Source organism: Phacochoerus africanus, chromosome 1 (assembly GCF_016906955.1).
Source record: "Phacochoerus africanus isolate WHEZ1 chromosome 1, ROS_Pafr_v1, whole genome shotgun sequence".
NCBI classification, from domain to species: Eukaryota; Metazoa; Chordata; class Mammalia; order Artiodactyla; family Suidae; genus Phacochoerus; species Phacochoerus africanus.
Window position 1 is genome coordinate 58,612,184 of NC_062544.1, and position 15,286 is coordinate 58,627,469.

The 15,286-nt window shown below is 37.2% G+C and overlaps 1 protein-coding gene across 3 annotated transcripts in view; it reads left to right on the forward strand.

The window, feature by feature from the left end:
• The window catches only part of LMBRD2 (LMBR1 domain containing 2), a 57,644-nt gene extending 45,567 nt beyond the window's left edge, over positions 1–12,077 (forward strand). For 2 of the 3 annotated variants that reach the window (XM_047767050.1, XM_047767061.1), the window contains exon 18: positions 1,459–1,689. In XM_047767050.1, coding sequence (XP_047623006.1) covers positions 1,459–1,549 — 91 coding nt within the window. In that variant the 3' untranslated portion in view covers positions 1,550–1,689. Of the gene's footprint in view, positions 1–1,458; positions 1,690–12,015 lie in introns of those variants that run through there. The other variant, XM_047767098.1, reaches the window with a different exon arrangement.
• The last annotated feature ends 3,209 nt before the right edge of the window (positions 12,078–15,286 follow it).

A 15,286-nucleotide genomic window follows, 5' to 3' on the forward strand; every position in this document is an offset into this window, starting at 1 on the left:
GCAAAAACAGTGATTGTTGAAAATCAAACAAACCCCAAACTTTAAGAACCTTGAGACTTCTTTTTATGAAAAGGAATTCATAAATAATATACATCATTGTCAAAGTTTTCATTAGGAGAGGTTGGAACAATACAAGAGGGTTACAGAGGCCTTCTGAAGAATGAATTCACTATCTATGGGATACTTCTTTCCTGCTCAGAGAACTGGAAAACTAGACAGTGTTATTCCCTGTACTAACTCCTAGAGACCAGGCCCTATGAGCCATCTCCAGCAGAGCATCTCCCTATGAGCCAACTTCATCACTAGCCCTGTGCCATCATCCCCAGTCCCCTTGTGATGGGAACCCTCACCCTTAATTCTTTTCATATGCAGCCCAGTTTTCCTAGAATTTTATTTCCATTTTCAAAGATTTGTCCATTGAGGTTGATTGAAACCTTGCCATAATTTAAAATTTGTCAATAAAGCAAGAATATTAGCATATTCCTCTTCTCAGAGATATCCTGAAAGACATTGGTTTTTTTAACATACTTTCTAGGGAGAATTAATTTTCTTCCCATGAAAATCTTTTCTTTTGTAGTTATCTTGATTTCAAATCATTTTACAAAAGGAGGCTTTCGCTGTACTTTGCACAAGAGTAGAAAGAGTATTTTACTGTGGCAGACATATGTAAGATACAGTCATAATTTGTTAATCTGACTCTACAGCACCGTTTTGAGTTGGTATAATTGATATGAATCTTATCAACCTAATCACTTAGAGCTGTATTTCAAAAAAATGCTGGCTAGCATCTTCCCTACTTATTACACCAAGTTGTAGGGGAGAGACTGTGTATTTTTTTTTAAAGCAATCCAATGGATTTGTTTTTGTCTGTATTTTGAACACAACTTGAAAGATTTTTCTCATTTAGAAGACAGAAAGCATGTGGACCTGTCTTTTAAGTTACTATAATCTAATATATATATTTATAAATTATAGCATTGGAAAAAAGAGCTCTAATATTGATGTTGTTACTTCCTGGTATTTAATTTTTATAAAATGTTTTTATAATTAATTATAGTATTGCTTTTAAGTAGAAAAACTTTCTCAAATAAGTTCTGCCCAGAACCTTTTTCCTTGGGGCAATATTCTTAAATTTAGTAGTCCAGTATGAATTTGAAATAGTCCTACATCTCGTCAGTGTCTTTTTATGTATACCAGTACCAAGCAAAGTATACCAAAAGCCTAATTTCTGTGTTGCATTAATAAAATACTTGTTATTTATCTAATTCAGTGGATTAGGTAAAATAGAAGATAACCTTTTCAAATGTGCATCTGATCATAATTTTCAAAATGTTCATTATGTTCATCTTTGGTGCAGTACGCCAAATTCGTCTTTAAATCTTTATATTCTTGGTATGTAATGGCAAATGTTTTCTTTTTTGACCAGTGGGTTGTAGATTTAACTATTTTTTTCTGCAGATTCTCACTACATTTTCAAATACGTATTTGGAAAAACCTGCAAAGTGCTACCTATAAGGAAGTTAGCATCTTTGGCCTTATCTATGCATAATGTTCTTCAGTTTGGTTTTGACAAACTCATGGACTTGCAGTTGCTTTGTAGTATTTTAATTTATTGTGATGTAATGAATTTTTTGAAATGTTTATTTGGCTAGCTGTTAAAATATAGGAAATTATGTAGCTTTGCATGAAATAAAGTACATTTCTACACATTACTAAGAAGTTTGTGGATTATTTATGTGTTTTACTTCATACCATCTTTGAGATTAAACTCTTTTTTTTTTTTTTTTGTCATTTTTGCCATTTCTTGGGCTGCTCCCACGGCATATGGAGGTTCCCAGGCTAGCGGTCGAATCAGAGCTGTAGCTGCCAGCCTACGCCAGAGACACAGCAATGCAGGATCCGAGCTGCATCTGCAACCTACACCACAGCTCACGGCAATGCCGGATCGTTAACCCACTGAGCAAGGGCAGGGATCGAACCCGCAACCTCATGGTTCCTAGTCGGATTCGTTAACCACTGCGCCACGACGGGAACTCCTGAGATTAAACTCTTAAGTAGACTGAGGAATATTATGTTCCTTAAAATTTATTAATCAATATTATAAAAGAAATGTTTTAAGACAAGTAATTAAATACCAATGCTTTTAAGTCCCACATAACTTTACCTTGTGTTTATAATTAAAATAAGTAATTGTTATACAAATTAAAGCAGAAATCAGTGAAATTGAAAACAGGAAAATATAAAGAAAATCAGTGAAACAAAAATTGAGTGTTTTTGAAAAGATCAATAAATTTGATGAAATTCTAGCCAGGCTGATCAAGAAAACAAAACTGAAAGTTGCTTTCCTATGTACCAAAAAGAACAATTGAAATTTGAAATTAAAAACACAATATCAGAGTTCCCGTTGTGGCTCAGTGGTTAATGAATCCAACTAGGAACCATGAGATTGTGGGTTCAATCCCTGGCCTCTATCAATGGGTTAAGGATCTGGCATTGCCATGAGCTATAGTGTAGGTGGCAGATGCGACCCAGATCCCGAGTTGCTGTGTGGCTCTGGCATAGGCCAGCAGCTACAGCTCCAATTAGACCCCTAGCCTGGGAACCTCCATATGCCGCAGGTGTGGCCCTAGAAAAGACAAAATAAATAAAAATAAAAACACAATATTACTTATATTAGTCCTAGCTAATGCAATAAGATAAGAAAATAAAAGATAAACAGATTTGGAAGGTATAAATAAAACTGTGTTTGGTATTACTGTCTTTATAGCAATCCGAAACAAATGATTAAAAAAAAAAAAAAACCTCCTGGAATTAATGATTATAGCAAGTATTCAGGATGTAAGATTTTAAGACAAAAGTTAATCACTTTCCCCTTTACCAGGAAAGGAATTTGAAATTAAAACAATGTGATCCTGCAATCCCACTCCTGGGCATACATCCAGAGAAAACCATAATTCAAAAAGATACATATACCCCAATGTTCACTGTAGCACTTTTTACAATAGCCAAGACATGGAAGCACCTTAAATGTTCATTGACAGAACAATGGATAGAGAAGATGGCGGTGTGTGTGTTTATCACATATATATAATGGAATACTAGCCATAAAAAAGGATGAAATAGGAGTTCCTGCTGTGGTGCAATGGGATTGGTGGCATCTCTGGAGCATTGGGACACAGGTTCGATCCCCAGCCTGGCATAGTGGGTTAAGGAGCGACATTGTCACAGTTGTGGCTTGGATCTGACCCCTGGCCTGGGAACTCCATATGCCACAGAGCAGCCAAGGAAGAAAGAAAGAAAAAAAAAATGAAATAATGCTACTTGCAGCAACATGGATGGCCCTAGAGATTTCATACTAAATTAAGTAAGCCAGACAAAGACAAATATGTGATATTGCCTATATGTGAAATCTAAAAAAATGGTGCAAATGAACTTATTTGCAAAAAAAAAAAAAAAAAAAATAGACTCACAGGCTTAGAAAACAAACTTATAGTTACCAAAGGGGGAGAGGGAGGGATAAATTAAGAGTTTGGGATTAAAATATACACACTACTCTGTATAAAATAGATAACCAACAGGGACCTACTGTGTAGCATAAGGAACTATATCAATATCTTATAATAACCCATAATGGAAGAGAATGTAGAAAAAAATTATATGTACATGTATATATGAATCACTTGGCTGTACACCAGAAACTTCTACGACATTGTAAATCAACTGTAATTCAATAAATTAAAATTTTTTCTAGTAGTTACCGTCTTGGCGCAGTGGAAACGAATCCAACTAGGAACCATGAGGTTGCAGGTTTGATCCCTGGCCTCGTTCAGTGGGTTAAGGATCCAGCATTGCCATGAGCTATGATGTAGGTCTCAGAGGCGGCTCAGATCTGGCATTGCTGTGGCTGTGGTGTAGGCCATCAGCTGCAGCTCCTATAGGACCCCTAGCCTGGGAACCTCCATATGCCGTGGGTGCAGCCCTAAAACAAAACAAACAAAATTTTTTTCTAAAACAATACTATTTACATTTTTCCTCAAAATGAAATACATAGGTATAAAATAACAATGTATGTCGAAGATCTGTATTATGAAAATTACAGCATATACATAAGAGCTATATGAGGAAAACTATAAAACTCTAATGAAACAAAATAACAAAATAAATGGAGAGAGATTCCATGTTCACGGATAGGAAGGCTCAATATTGCCAAGATATCAGTTCTTCCTAAATTCATTTATAGATTCAATGCAATTCCAGTGAAAATCCTAATAAGTTAGTTTGTGGATACTGATAACTTGATTCCAAAGTTTATATGAAGAAGCAAAAGACCCAGAAGAGCCAAGACAATACTGAAATAGAACAAAGTCTGAGGACTGACACAACCAACTTTACTGTAAAGCTATAATAAGACATTGTGGGACTGGAGAAAGAATAGACAAACAGGCAATGGAACAAAACAGAGAGCCCAGAAATACACGCAGAGAAATATATTCAATTGATCTTTGAAAAAGGAATGAAAGCAATTCAGTGGAGAAAGGATAGTCTTTTCAAATGATACTGGAACACTGGACAACCACGTGCAAAAAAAATGTCCAGACATGAGTTTATGCTTTTCATAAACTAAAACTATAACACAAAACTTCCAGAAGTTAACATAAAAAATACAGGTGAACTTGAACTTGGAAACTAGTACATATTATCACACAAAATTGCATGTATATGTACACCCAAAGATATGTACAAGGATATTCATAGCATTATTCATAATTACTTCAACCATAAATAATTCAACCAACAGAATGGATTTATTTATTCAATATGATGGATATATATGTGAATAATAAATGAAAACGAATTAATTACAGCTGTGCAACACCATGGGTGAAACTCACAAACATAATGTGGATCTAAGGAAGTCAAACAAGAAAAAATATAGTGTGATCCTACTTACATAAAGTTCAAAAAAGATAAAAGGTGGTAGAGTTAAAATATGAATGCTTTGTAGTAAAATTATTTTTTAAAGAAGGAAGAAACAAGAGATTACCATAGATGTCAGGCCATTGCTTATCTTTGAGGAGGAGGAAGGAATTAATGATTGGGATGGAACACAAAAGAAGCTTCTGGATTGCTGCCTGTGTTCTCTTTCTTGATTTGGGTGGTGGTTTTACAGGTGTTTACATGGTGATGAATTCCTGAATAGTACTTGATTTTGTGTATGCTTTGCTATATGTACATTTCATAATACAGTTAAAATATATGGAGATTTAAATTAACATAACTTATACCATATACGAGAGTGGAAGAAACTGCATTATAGTGTTCTAAGGTCATGGTACTATCCAGGAAGAGTAAAGATACTGCTTAAGCTGTATTTCAGTTAATTCATGCTATAATCTCTTTGGTAATGATTAAATAGAATAGAAATAGGATATAGCTGCAAATAGGGGGAAAATGGAATGGCAAAAATATTCTACTCCAAACAGGGGACAGAAGTCACCCCCAAACTAGACTTTATTGTTTAGAAATGCATGCGTAGCTGAGAAAACTATAGTCACGTGAAATGATTTACTATATAAGTCAGAATATGTTTTCTAATAGGATAGACATCCAAGGGTATCATCCCTCAGAGAGGCTTAGGGTTACTAAGGGCAATATTTTATTTATTATACTTGGCATTTTTTTACAAGCATTTTCTGCTTGTACTTATTATACATTTATATTTTATGCACTTTTCTGAATGTCTACACTTCTAAATATAAAAGGTTTCTGAAAAGAAAAATTAATTTCTGTAAGTCATATTAATAGCTGAAAGTAAAATCACATGATCTTTTCAAATAGATGAAAAACATTCTAAAGTAATTCAACATTTATATTTTTTACTGTTCTATTATTTAAAAGGCTTTTTTTCTGATAAAGAATGCATATGGACATGCATATGTATAGACTTGTATATGTATAAATAGGAACCCAAAATGACTGCAAAACAATAGAGAAAGAACAAAGCTGCAAGAACCATGCTCCCTGACTTCAGGCTACACTACAAAACTACAGTAATCAAAACAGATTTGTACTGGCACAAAAATAGAAAGTCCAGAAATAAGCCCATGCACTTATGGTCAATTAATCCACAACAAAGGAGGTAAGAATGTACAATGGAGAAAAGACAGTCTCTTCAATAAGTGGTGCTGGAAAAACTGGACAGCTACATGTAAAAGAATGAAATTAGAACATTCTCTGATACCATACACAAAAATAAACTAAAAAAGGATTAAAAGCCTAAATATAAGACCAGAAACCATAAAACTCCTAGAAGAAACCATAGGCAGAACACTCTAACATAAATTGCAGCAGTGTTTTTTGATTCTTTTTCCTAATGCAAAAGAAATAAAAACAAAAATAAATAGAGGCTAATTAAGCTCAACGGTTTTTCCACAGCAAAGCAAATCATTGGAAAAATGAAAAATAACCTACTAAATGGGAGAAAATACTTGCAAATCATATGACTGATAAAGGATTTATATTTAAAAGTATATAAACAGCTCATACAATGCAACATCAAAAAAACAACCTGATTATAAAATGGGCAGAAGACATGGGTAGACATTTTTCCAAAGACATGCAGATGGATAACAGGCAAATGAAAATATGCTCCACATTGTTAATCTTCAGAGAAATGTAAATCAAATCCCCAATGAAATATCACCTGACACCTGTCAGAATGGCTATCATCAAAAAACACAAATAGCAAATGTTGGCAAGGATGTGGAGAAAAAGGAACCCTCCTACATTGTTGCCGGGAGTATAAATTGGTGCGGCCACTGTGGAAAACAGTATGGAAGGTTCTAAAAATAAAAATGGAAGTGTCTATGACCCAACAATTACAACTCCTACGTATATATCCAAAAAAACATGAATTCAGGAAAATACCAGAGCCCCAATGTTCTTAGCAGCCTTGTTTACATTTGCCAAGATATGTAAACAACCTAAGTGTCCATCAACAGGTGAATGGATAAAGATGATGTTGGAGTATATGGAATACTACTCAGCCATAAAAAGGAATGAAATTTTGCCAATTGCTGTAACATGGATGGCCTTGGACAGAGTTATGCTAAGTGAAATAAGTCAGACAAAGACAAATACTGTATGTATATCACACGTGGATTCTAAAAAAGACAATAAAGTAGTGAATATAATTAAAAAGGAAGATCACAGATATAAGAGAACAAACCAGTGGTTACTAGTGGGGAGAGGGAAAGGGGAGGGGCAATATAGGAGTAGGGGAGTAAGAGATACAAACTATTATGTATAAAATAAGCTAAAAGATATTGTACAGCATGAAATATGACCAATATTCTATAATAACTATAAATGGAGAATAACCTTTAAAAATTGTGAATCACTTTATTATACACTGGTAACATATGATTGTATGTCAACTATATTTCAATTAAAAAATAAAAAAATGAAAGAAAAACAACTGAAAAAGGTGTTTTTTTCTTTTTTTCTGGTAAAGGATGCATATCTACATGCATATATAGAGACATATATGTGTATGAACAAGAACTCAAAACTACTGCATATGTCATCCTTAGTGGTATAGTCTTTACTGTTAAAATCCAGAGTAAACCAAGGATACCTACCATCACTACTTTTGTTCAACACTGTCTAATCCTAAGAAGAGAGAAATAAAAGGCCTAAGAGTGAGAAAAGAAGCAGCAAACTTTTATTATGATGTGATTATGTATGTGAAAGGGCCAAAAATATACAAATTATTAGAATTGATCAGAAAGTAGCATCACTTAATATGGTGTTTGGAGCCCCTGAACCCTTGTTAAGTCAGAGATCCCCAGTACACCTGAATCTCAGACTCACATTTGTGTTATATATATATATTTTAAAAAGGCAGGATGGGTGAGATGGCTTATAATGCAGTGCTAGGGGCTTCATCTTGGTGGCTTTGAAGACTATAATCAAATAATGTGTTTGGAAATTCCAAGCAGAATGCTGCCCCACAGCAGATAGTCATTTATTAAGAAACACCAAGCATCCATGTGGTTAAGCTCATTCTCTTCTTTCAGGTCTTTATCTGGAAATCATTTCTGAGGGAATATTGCTGCTTAAAATTGTTTATTGGTAACACTCCCACTATCTAACATACTATATGCTATTTCTCTTCTCCCTGTTCAAATATAAGCTCCATGAGAAATTAATTTTGTTTGTTTGCAGAACTACCTGTGCCTGACCTATAATAGGTGCTCAATAAATTTGTGTTAAATCAGTAGATAAATGGGTTAATTTAGTACATCCCGCCCTGATCTGCGCTACTGATTATAGTAGGAGTGTTCACAGGGCAGTACAGTAAAGAGGAGGAGGCTTGAGCCTTTCGATGCCTTTTGAACCTCACCACCTCTCTGTCCCTTCCCCTTAGGGAGAGGGGAAAATTAGAGATTAGATACATGTGACTAGTATCCATGAGGATGTGGGCTTAATCCCTGGGCCCTCTGGGTGGGTTAAGGATCCGACATTGCCATGAGATGTGGTGTAGGCCAGCAGCTGCAGCTCCAATTCAACCCCTAGCCTGGGAACTTCCATATGCCGCACCTGCAGCCCTGAAAAGAAAAAGAAAAAAAAAAGAAAGGAAAAAAACACCAAAAACTGACACAGGATACAAATCCTCAGCAGAGTTTTAAAAATCTGTATCATAGGAGAGGCCCTTGGGGTGGAAAAAGTCCTAAGTCCTAATTCACTGGTTCTTAAATCAGAACCCTAGGCAACAGTGACTTTTTTGAAGACTTACTGCCAATGGAATGTGAAGACATGTTGGTACAATCATTGAAAGCAAAAGACCAGCAGAGGTCACTGGCCTACAACTTTTAGTGTGGTTTGTCCAGTTAAAAATGCTGTCCCTGGAGTTCCCATCGTGTCGCAGTGGTTAACGAATCCGACTAGGAACCATGAGGTCGCGGGTTTGATCCCTGCCCTTGCTCAGTGGATTGACGATCCGGCGTTGCCGTGAGCTGTGGTATAGGTCGCAGACGCGGCTCGGATCCAGCGTTGCTGTGGCTCTGGTGTAGGCCTGTGGCTACAGCTCCGATTAGACCCCTAGCCTGGGAACCTCCATATGCCACGAGAGTGGCCCAAGAAATGGTAAAAAGACAAAAAAAAAAATTCCGTCCCTAACTTGTGTTCATGAGACTCGTCATAAAGATGCTTAAGCCCTTTGCTGTGCAAAAGCTTGTAAGTTTGATTAGGTCCCATTGGTTTATTTTTGTTTTTATTTCTATTGCCTTGGAAGACTGACCTAAGAAAACATTTGTACGGTTGATGTCAGAGAAGATTTTGCTGATGTTCTCTTCTAGGAGTTTTATGGTATCTTGTCTTATGTTTTAAGTCTTTAAACCATTTGAAGTTCATTTGTGTGCATGGTGTGAGGTATGTTCTAGTTTCATTGATTTATATGCAGCTGTCCAGTTTTCACAGCACTTGCTGAAAAGACTCTTTTCCCATTTTACATTCTTGCCTCTTTTGTTAAAGATTAATTGACTGTAGGTGTCTAGACTTATTTCTGGGTTCTCTGTTCTGTTCCATTGGTCTATATTTCTGTTTTTGTACTAGTACCACACTGTCTTGATTACTGTAACTTTGTAATATTGTCAGAAGTCTGGGAGAGTCATGCCTTCTGCTTGTTTTTTGTTTGTTTGTTTGTTTGTTTTTTCCCCTCCTCAGATTGCTTTGGCAATCCTGGGTCTTTTATGATTCCATGTAAATTTTTGGATTGCTATTATAGTTCTGTGAAAAATGTCATGGGTAATTTGATAGGGCCTGCATTAAATCTGTAGACTGCTCTGGGTAGTATGGCCATTTTAATTACATTAATTTTTCTAATCCAGGATCATGGAATATCTTTCCATTTCTTTGGATCCTCTTTAATTTCCTTGATTAATGTCTTAGAGTTCTCAATATATGTCTTTCACCTCCTTGTTCAGGTTTATTCCTAGGTATTTAATTTTAGGGGGTGTGATTTTAAAAGGAATTGTATTTTTATATTCCCAAAGGAAACTATAATAAAAAAAGACAACCTACAGAATGGGAGAAAATAGTTGCAAATGATGCAACTGACCAGGGCTTAATCTCCAAAATATACAAACAACTCACAACTCAACAGCAAAAAAACAAACAATCCAATTGAAAAATGGGCAGAAGACCTGAATAGATATTTCTCCAAAGAAGACATATGGATGACCAACAGGCATATGAAAAAATGCTCAACATCGCAAGTTATTAGAGAAACGCAAATCAAAACTACAATGAGATACCACCTCACACCAATCAGAATGGCCATCATTAGTAAGTTTACAAATGGCAGCTGCTAGAGAGGGTGTGGAGAAAAGGAAACCCCTCTGCATTGTTGGCAGAATTGTCAATTTGTACAACCACAGTATGTACCTCAGAAAACTAAATATAGAACTACCATGTAATCTACCAACCCTACTTCTGGGCATTTATCCAAACAAAACTTTCATTGTAAAAGATACATGCACCCCTATGTTCATTGCAGCATTATTCATAATAGCCAAGACATGGAAACAACTTGAATGTCCATCGACAGATGAATGGATTAAGAAGATGTGGTACATATACACAATGGAATACTACTCAGCCATAAAAAAGAACAGTATAATGCCATTTGCAGCAACATGGATGGAACTATAGATTCTCATACCAAGTGAAGTAAGTCAGAAAGAGAAAGACAAATACCATATGATATCATTTATATCTGGAATCCAATATACAGCACAAATGAATCCATCTACCGAAGAGAAACAAACCCATGGACATGGAGAACAGACTTGTGGCTGCCAAGGATGAGTGGGAGGTAGTGGGATGGATGGAGAGTTGGGATTAGTAGATGCAAACTATTGCATTTAGAGTGGATAAGCAATGAGAGCCTTCTGTATAGCACAGGGAACTATATCCAATCACTTGTGGTGGAACATGATGGGAGATAATGTGAGAAAAAGAACGCTTTAGCATTCAGCCAGAGACACAAGCCACAGCTGGGTGACATCTCCCAGAGCAGGAAAAGCATTGAAAGATGTGTGCAATTTAGATGAGGGGAAGAATGGAAGAAGGAAGAAAGCAAGAACATTCTAAGCACCAGAAAGAATTGCAGCAAAGACATAAACAAGGAAATGACATGGTGCATTCGAGGTCATGAAAAGAGCGTATCTAGGGCAGAAAATTCTCAGGAAAGAGCAGCAGAACAGGCAGGTTGTTGACACAAGTGCTTTCTAGATGTTTTCTTCTGTTGCCAAAAGCCTTTTGTGTGTTTTAAGATTAACATCTTCCATATATGTTATTTATTTTTGCTATAAAATACAAGGATCTGTAGAATTAAGAAGAAAGTACCTTACCCTTTAACATGTTCCAAATGCCTCTCACCTCCCTTATCTTTTCCTTTTTTTTTTTTTTGATGTGTTGGGGAAGTTATGCATTTTTCCCCCATTAATATTGAATGTCTCTCACTTCTTTTTTCTTTTTATGAAGAGACTCATTTACAAACCTTTTCAAGATCATGGAACTACATGCAGTTCAGTGTAGTCATTTGTTAAGGACCAGAGGACCAGATATCATGGGCTCATTAAAGAATGAGATATTCAACCTGTTGGTGGTTGATGCTATAGATTGTTTCACTTTCCTGGTTGCCGAGGAAAACTTAGTAGATCATTTGTGACCATTCTTATTAGCATATTTGGAGTTGGAATTTTGGCTTGCCTGAGCCTGTGTCTGACTTTCCAGTATTCTCCTCCTCCCTAACAGATGGCATGGATTTCTGGGGTTGAGTGAGAATACTGATGTTTTTCATTTCTATCTTGAAGGAATGGAATAGCCATGCAGTTTGATATCACTATCAGGGAGCGTATCCCAAAAGGCTGTACGCCAGTGTTACTCCATCTTCAACTAAAAACAGAGCTATGGGTTGTTAATTTTGATTTTGCCTTTGATTTAACTCAGGTCCTGCTTCTAACACTGTTTATATTGGAGGCTTAGTGGCCACATCTGCTGAATGAATACCTCGAGTAAGTAAAACCTTTATTCTCCATTTGGATGTGAGGAATCACCCTCATGATGGTTCATTTAGTGCAGAGATAGTAATTGCTCAGACATAGGATTAATGTGGGTTTATATTTTAAAGAAATTGCTAAGTAATTCTCTAACATTTGGCCATTTCCACATCCCTACCAACACTTGGTGTTGTCAGTCTTTAATTTTAACCATTCTGGTCAGTGTGAAATGGTACCACTAGTTTCAATTTTCATTTCCTTGATGTCTGATGATGTTAAGCATTTTTCATACATTAATAGCCATTTCTATGCCTTCTTTTTTGAAGTGTCTCTTCATCTTTAGCCTGATTTTTAGTAGATTGTCTTTTTATTATAGTTTTGTGGAAATTCTTTTTTTTTGTCTTTTTTTTTTTGCTATATCTTTGGGCCGCTCTCGCGGCATATGGAGGTTCCCGAGCTAGGGGTCGAATCGGAGCTATAGCCACTGGCCTATGCCAGAGCCACAGCCAGGCGGGATCCAAGCCGCGTCTGCAACCTACACCACAGCCCACGGCAACGCCGGATCCTTAACCCACTGAGTAAGGGCAGGGACCGAACCCACAACCTCATGGTTCTTAGTCGGATTCGTTAACCACTGCACCACGACGGGAACTCCTGGAAATTCTTTATATGTTCTAGATAAAGATCTCTTAGATATATGCATTATGAATACTTTTCCCAACCTGTGGATTGTCTATTCATTTTCTTACTCTTGTCTTTTGATGAACAGAAGCATTTATGCTTGATGAACCGTGGTTTATCTTTTTTTTTTTTTTTTTGGCTGCCCCATGACATATGGAGTTCTCAGGCCAGAAATCAGATCAGAGCTGTAGCTGCAGCAATGTCAGATCCTTAACCAACTGTTCTGGGCCAGGGATTGAACCTGCGTCCCAGCAATCCAGAGACACCACCAATCCCATTGTGCCATAGTGGGAACTCCAACTTTTTTGTTTGTTTGTTTATGATCTAAGAAATCTTTGCTATTTACAGGTAATAAAGGTATTCTCCTTTGCTTTCTTTTTCTATGGGTTTATAGTTTAGATTTTATATTTGGGCCCATTATTTATCTTGAATTAAAAAGTTTGTGCATAGATGATTTGGAGGAACTATGATTTGTTTTAAATATAAATATTCAGAGATTTTGTCTTTAAAAGAGTTTGCTGAGATTTTGTTTTGGGGTGTTTTGAATGTATAGACCAATTTTGAGAGAATGGAGATCTTAATTTTCAGTTTTCAGATCCATTAATATGGTACATCTTTCCATTCATCTTTCCTTGTGTTTAGATTAGCTTCAATTTCAGTAATGTTTCGTAGACTGTAGAGCTCATGGGCAATTGGGGGGTGGGGTGTGGTTAGAATCTTAGGCATGTAAAATTTGGGGGTTTTTAGATTTCAGTTTCTGACAGCTTTTGCTATTAGATACATATACAAATGATTTTTATACAACAACCTTGAGACCTACAATTTTGATAAACTGGCCTATTAGTTCTATTGGGACTCTTTGTAGCTTCCATAGTGTTTTCTGTGTACACAACAGTGTCTCTGACAGATAACACAGTTTTTTTCTTCCTTCCGAATCATGATTTTTAAAAGCTGTAGGTGGAGAGGCTAGTGCCAGATCCAGGTGTAAGCCAGAGCTTCTCCTCTGTTTAGTGGCTAACACCATCCTTTTGAGTGTGGGATTGTGTTCCAAATTGCTGGAGCAGAAACCCTATAGGTTGAGTTCAAGCTGGCTCCATGTCTTCTAAGTGTGTGCTCTCTCCCTTCCCAGCCTTGGCACCCTTGCTCCAGAGGGGAACAATGCTGAAGCAAGAGGGGCTGTATCATGTGTTCTATGTGGGTCAGAACATGGGCTATAGTAGACCCCTACCCAGCAGAGTCCTGGACCATTTCTGATCCACTGCCTGCACAGGTACCAGAAATGGTCATCCTCGGCCCATTCAGATGCCATGCTTGGTCTGAGCCAGCTCCATTCCCTGACAACTGTATACCTCCCCAGGCCACAGCATCCCCTGCCCTAGTGTGGAGCTGCTCTGCAGAGCAGAAGAAGCCAGAGGGAGTGCTCCGCATGGATTGGGGCACAGGTTGTAGCAGTCCTGGCACCAGTCACAGTCCTAGCTTTCTCCCCGCTCATGCCATAGGCACCAGCAGTGGCTCCCCCTCACCCAGTTCAGAAGCCCTGCCAATTCCAAGCCAGCTCCATCTATTACAATTGAGCACTCCCCTTAGCTGCAGAAAGCCTTGCCTTGTGTGGAGCTGCACCACAGAGCAAGCAGGGCCAGCCAGAGCACTGCTCAGTTGGCATGGAGCATGTGTTGGAGTGGCTGCAAGAAACCAGCCAAGTCCCAAGAAGTTTCACTCTGCTTCTTCCACCTTGTTTGAAGAGTAAGCAAGTATGTGCATACTCTTCACAAGCAGAGTCTAGAGTTCTTACAGCTTAATGTCAATCCCACTGGTTTTCAAACCAACTAAGGGGACTTTGTACTCCTGCTTTTGGACCCTAGGAGTAAGGCATTCAATATGTGATTCAAACCACTCACTTCCTAAAGAAGATTTCTTAGCCCAAGGAATCCTTGTCCACTTCTGTGTCCCTTCCCAGGGACACTGGTTCTTGTAAGTTAAAAAAAAAGAAAAAGAAAAGAAAAGGAAAAAGAAAGAGAAGAAAAAGAAAACTTGCTGTAATAACCAACATGTTTTTCTTCAACTTTTTATTTTGAAAAGTTTTAAACTTTTCAGAAAAGTTGCAATAATACAGTGAGTACTTATATACCCCTCACCTAGATTTACCACTTATTAACATTTTGACATATTGTGTCCTCTCTCTCTCTCTAGAATCACTTGAGAATTTGTTCCAGACATAACAATACTTTGCCTCTAAATATCTGACCATATGTCTCTTATGAATGAAGCGTTTTCGTACATAACCACAATATTTTTATCAGAGTCCAGAAACAACATTGAAGAGTCCTTGCCTATGAGTGCAAGGCAGCTGGAGGTGGAGCTGTCATCCATGTGATTTCCTAAGGTCCCTACACTTCTCGGTTCAGAGTATTGTCCAGACAGGGAAGGCAGAGACTATAAGGAATATCCAGTGATTTACTCACCAGGGGAAGAGGGGTTGAAGCTCAGGCCAGAGGGGACAAATAGAAGGGAAGACGGGATAAGAAAATCCCTCTCTTGGT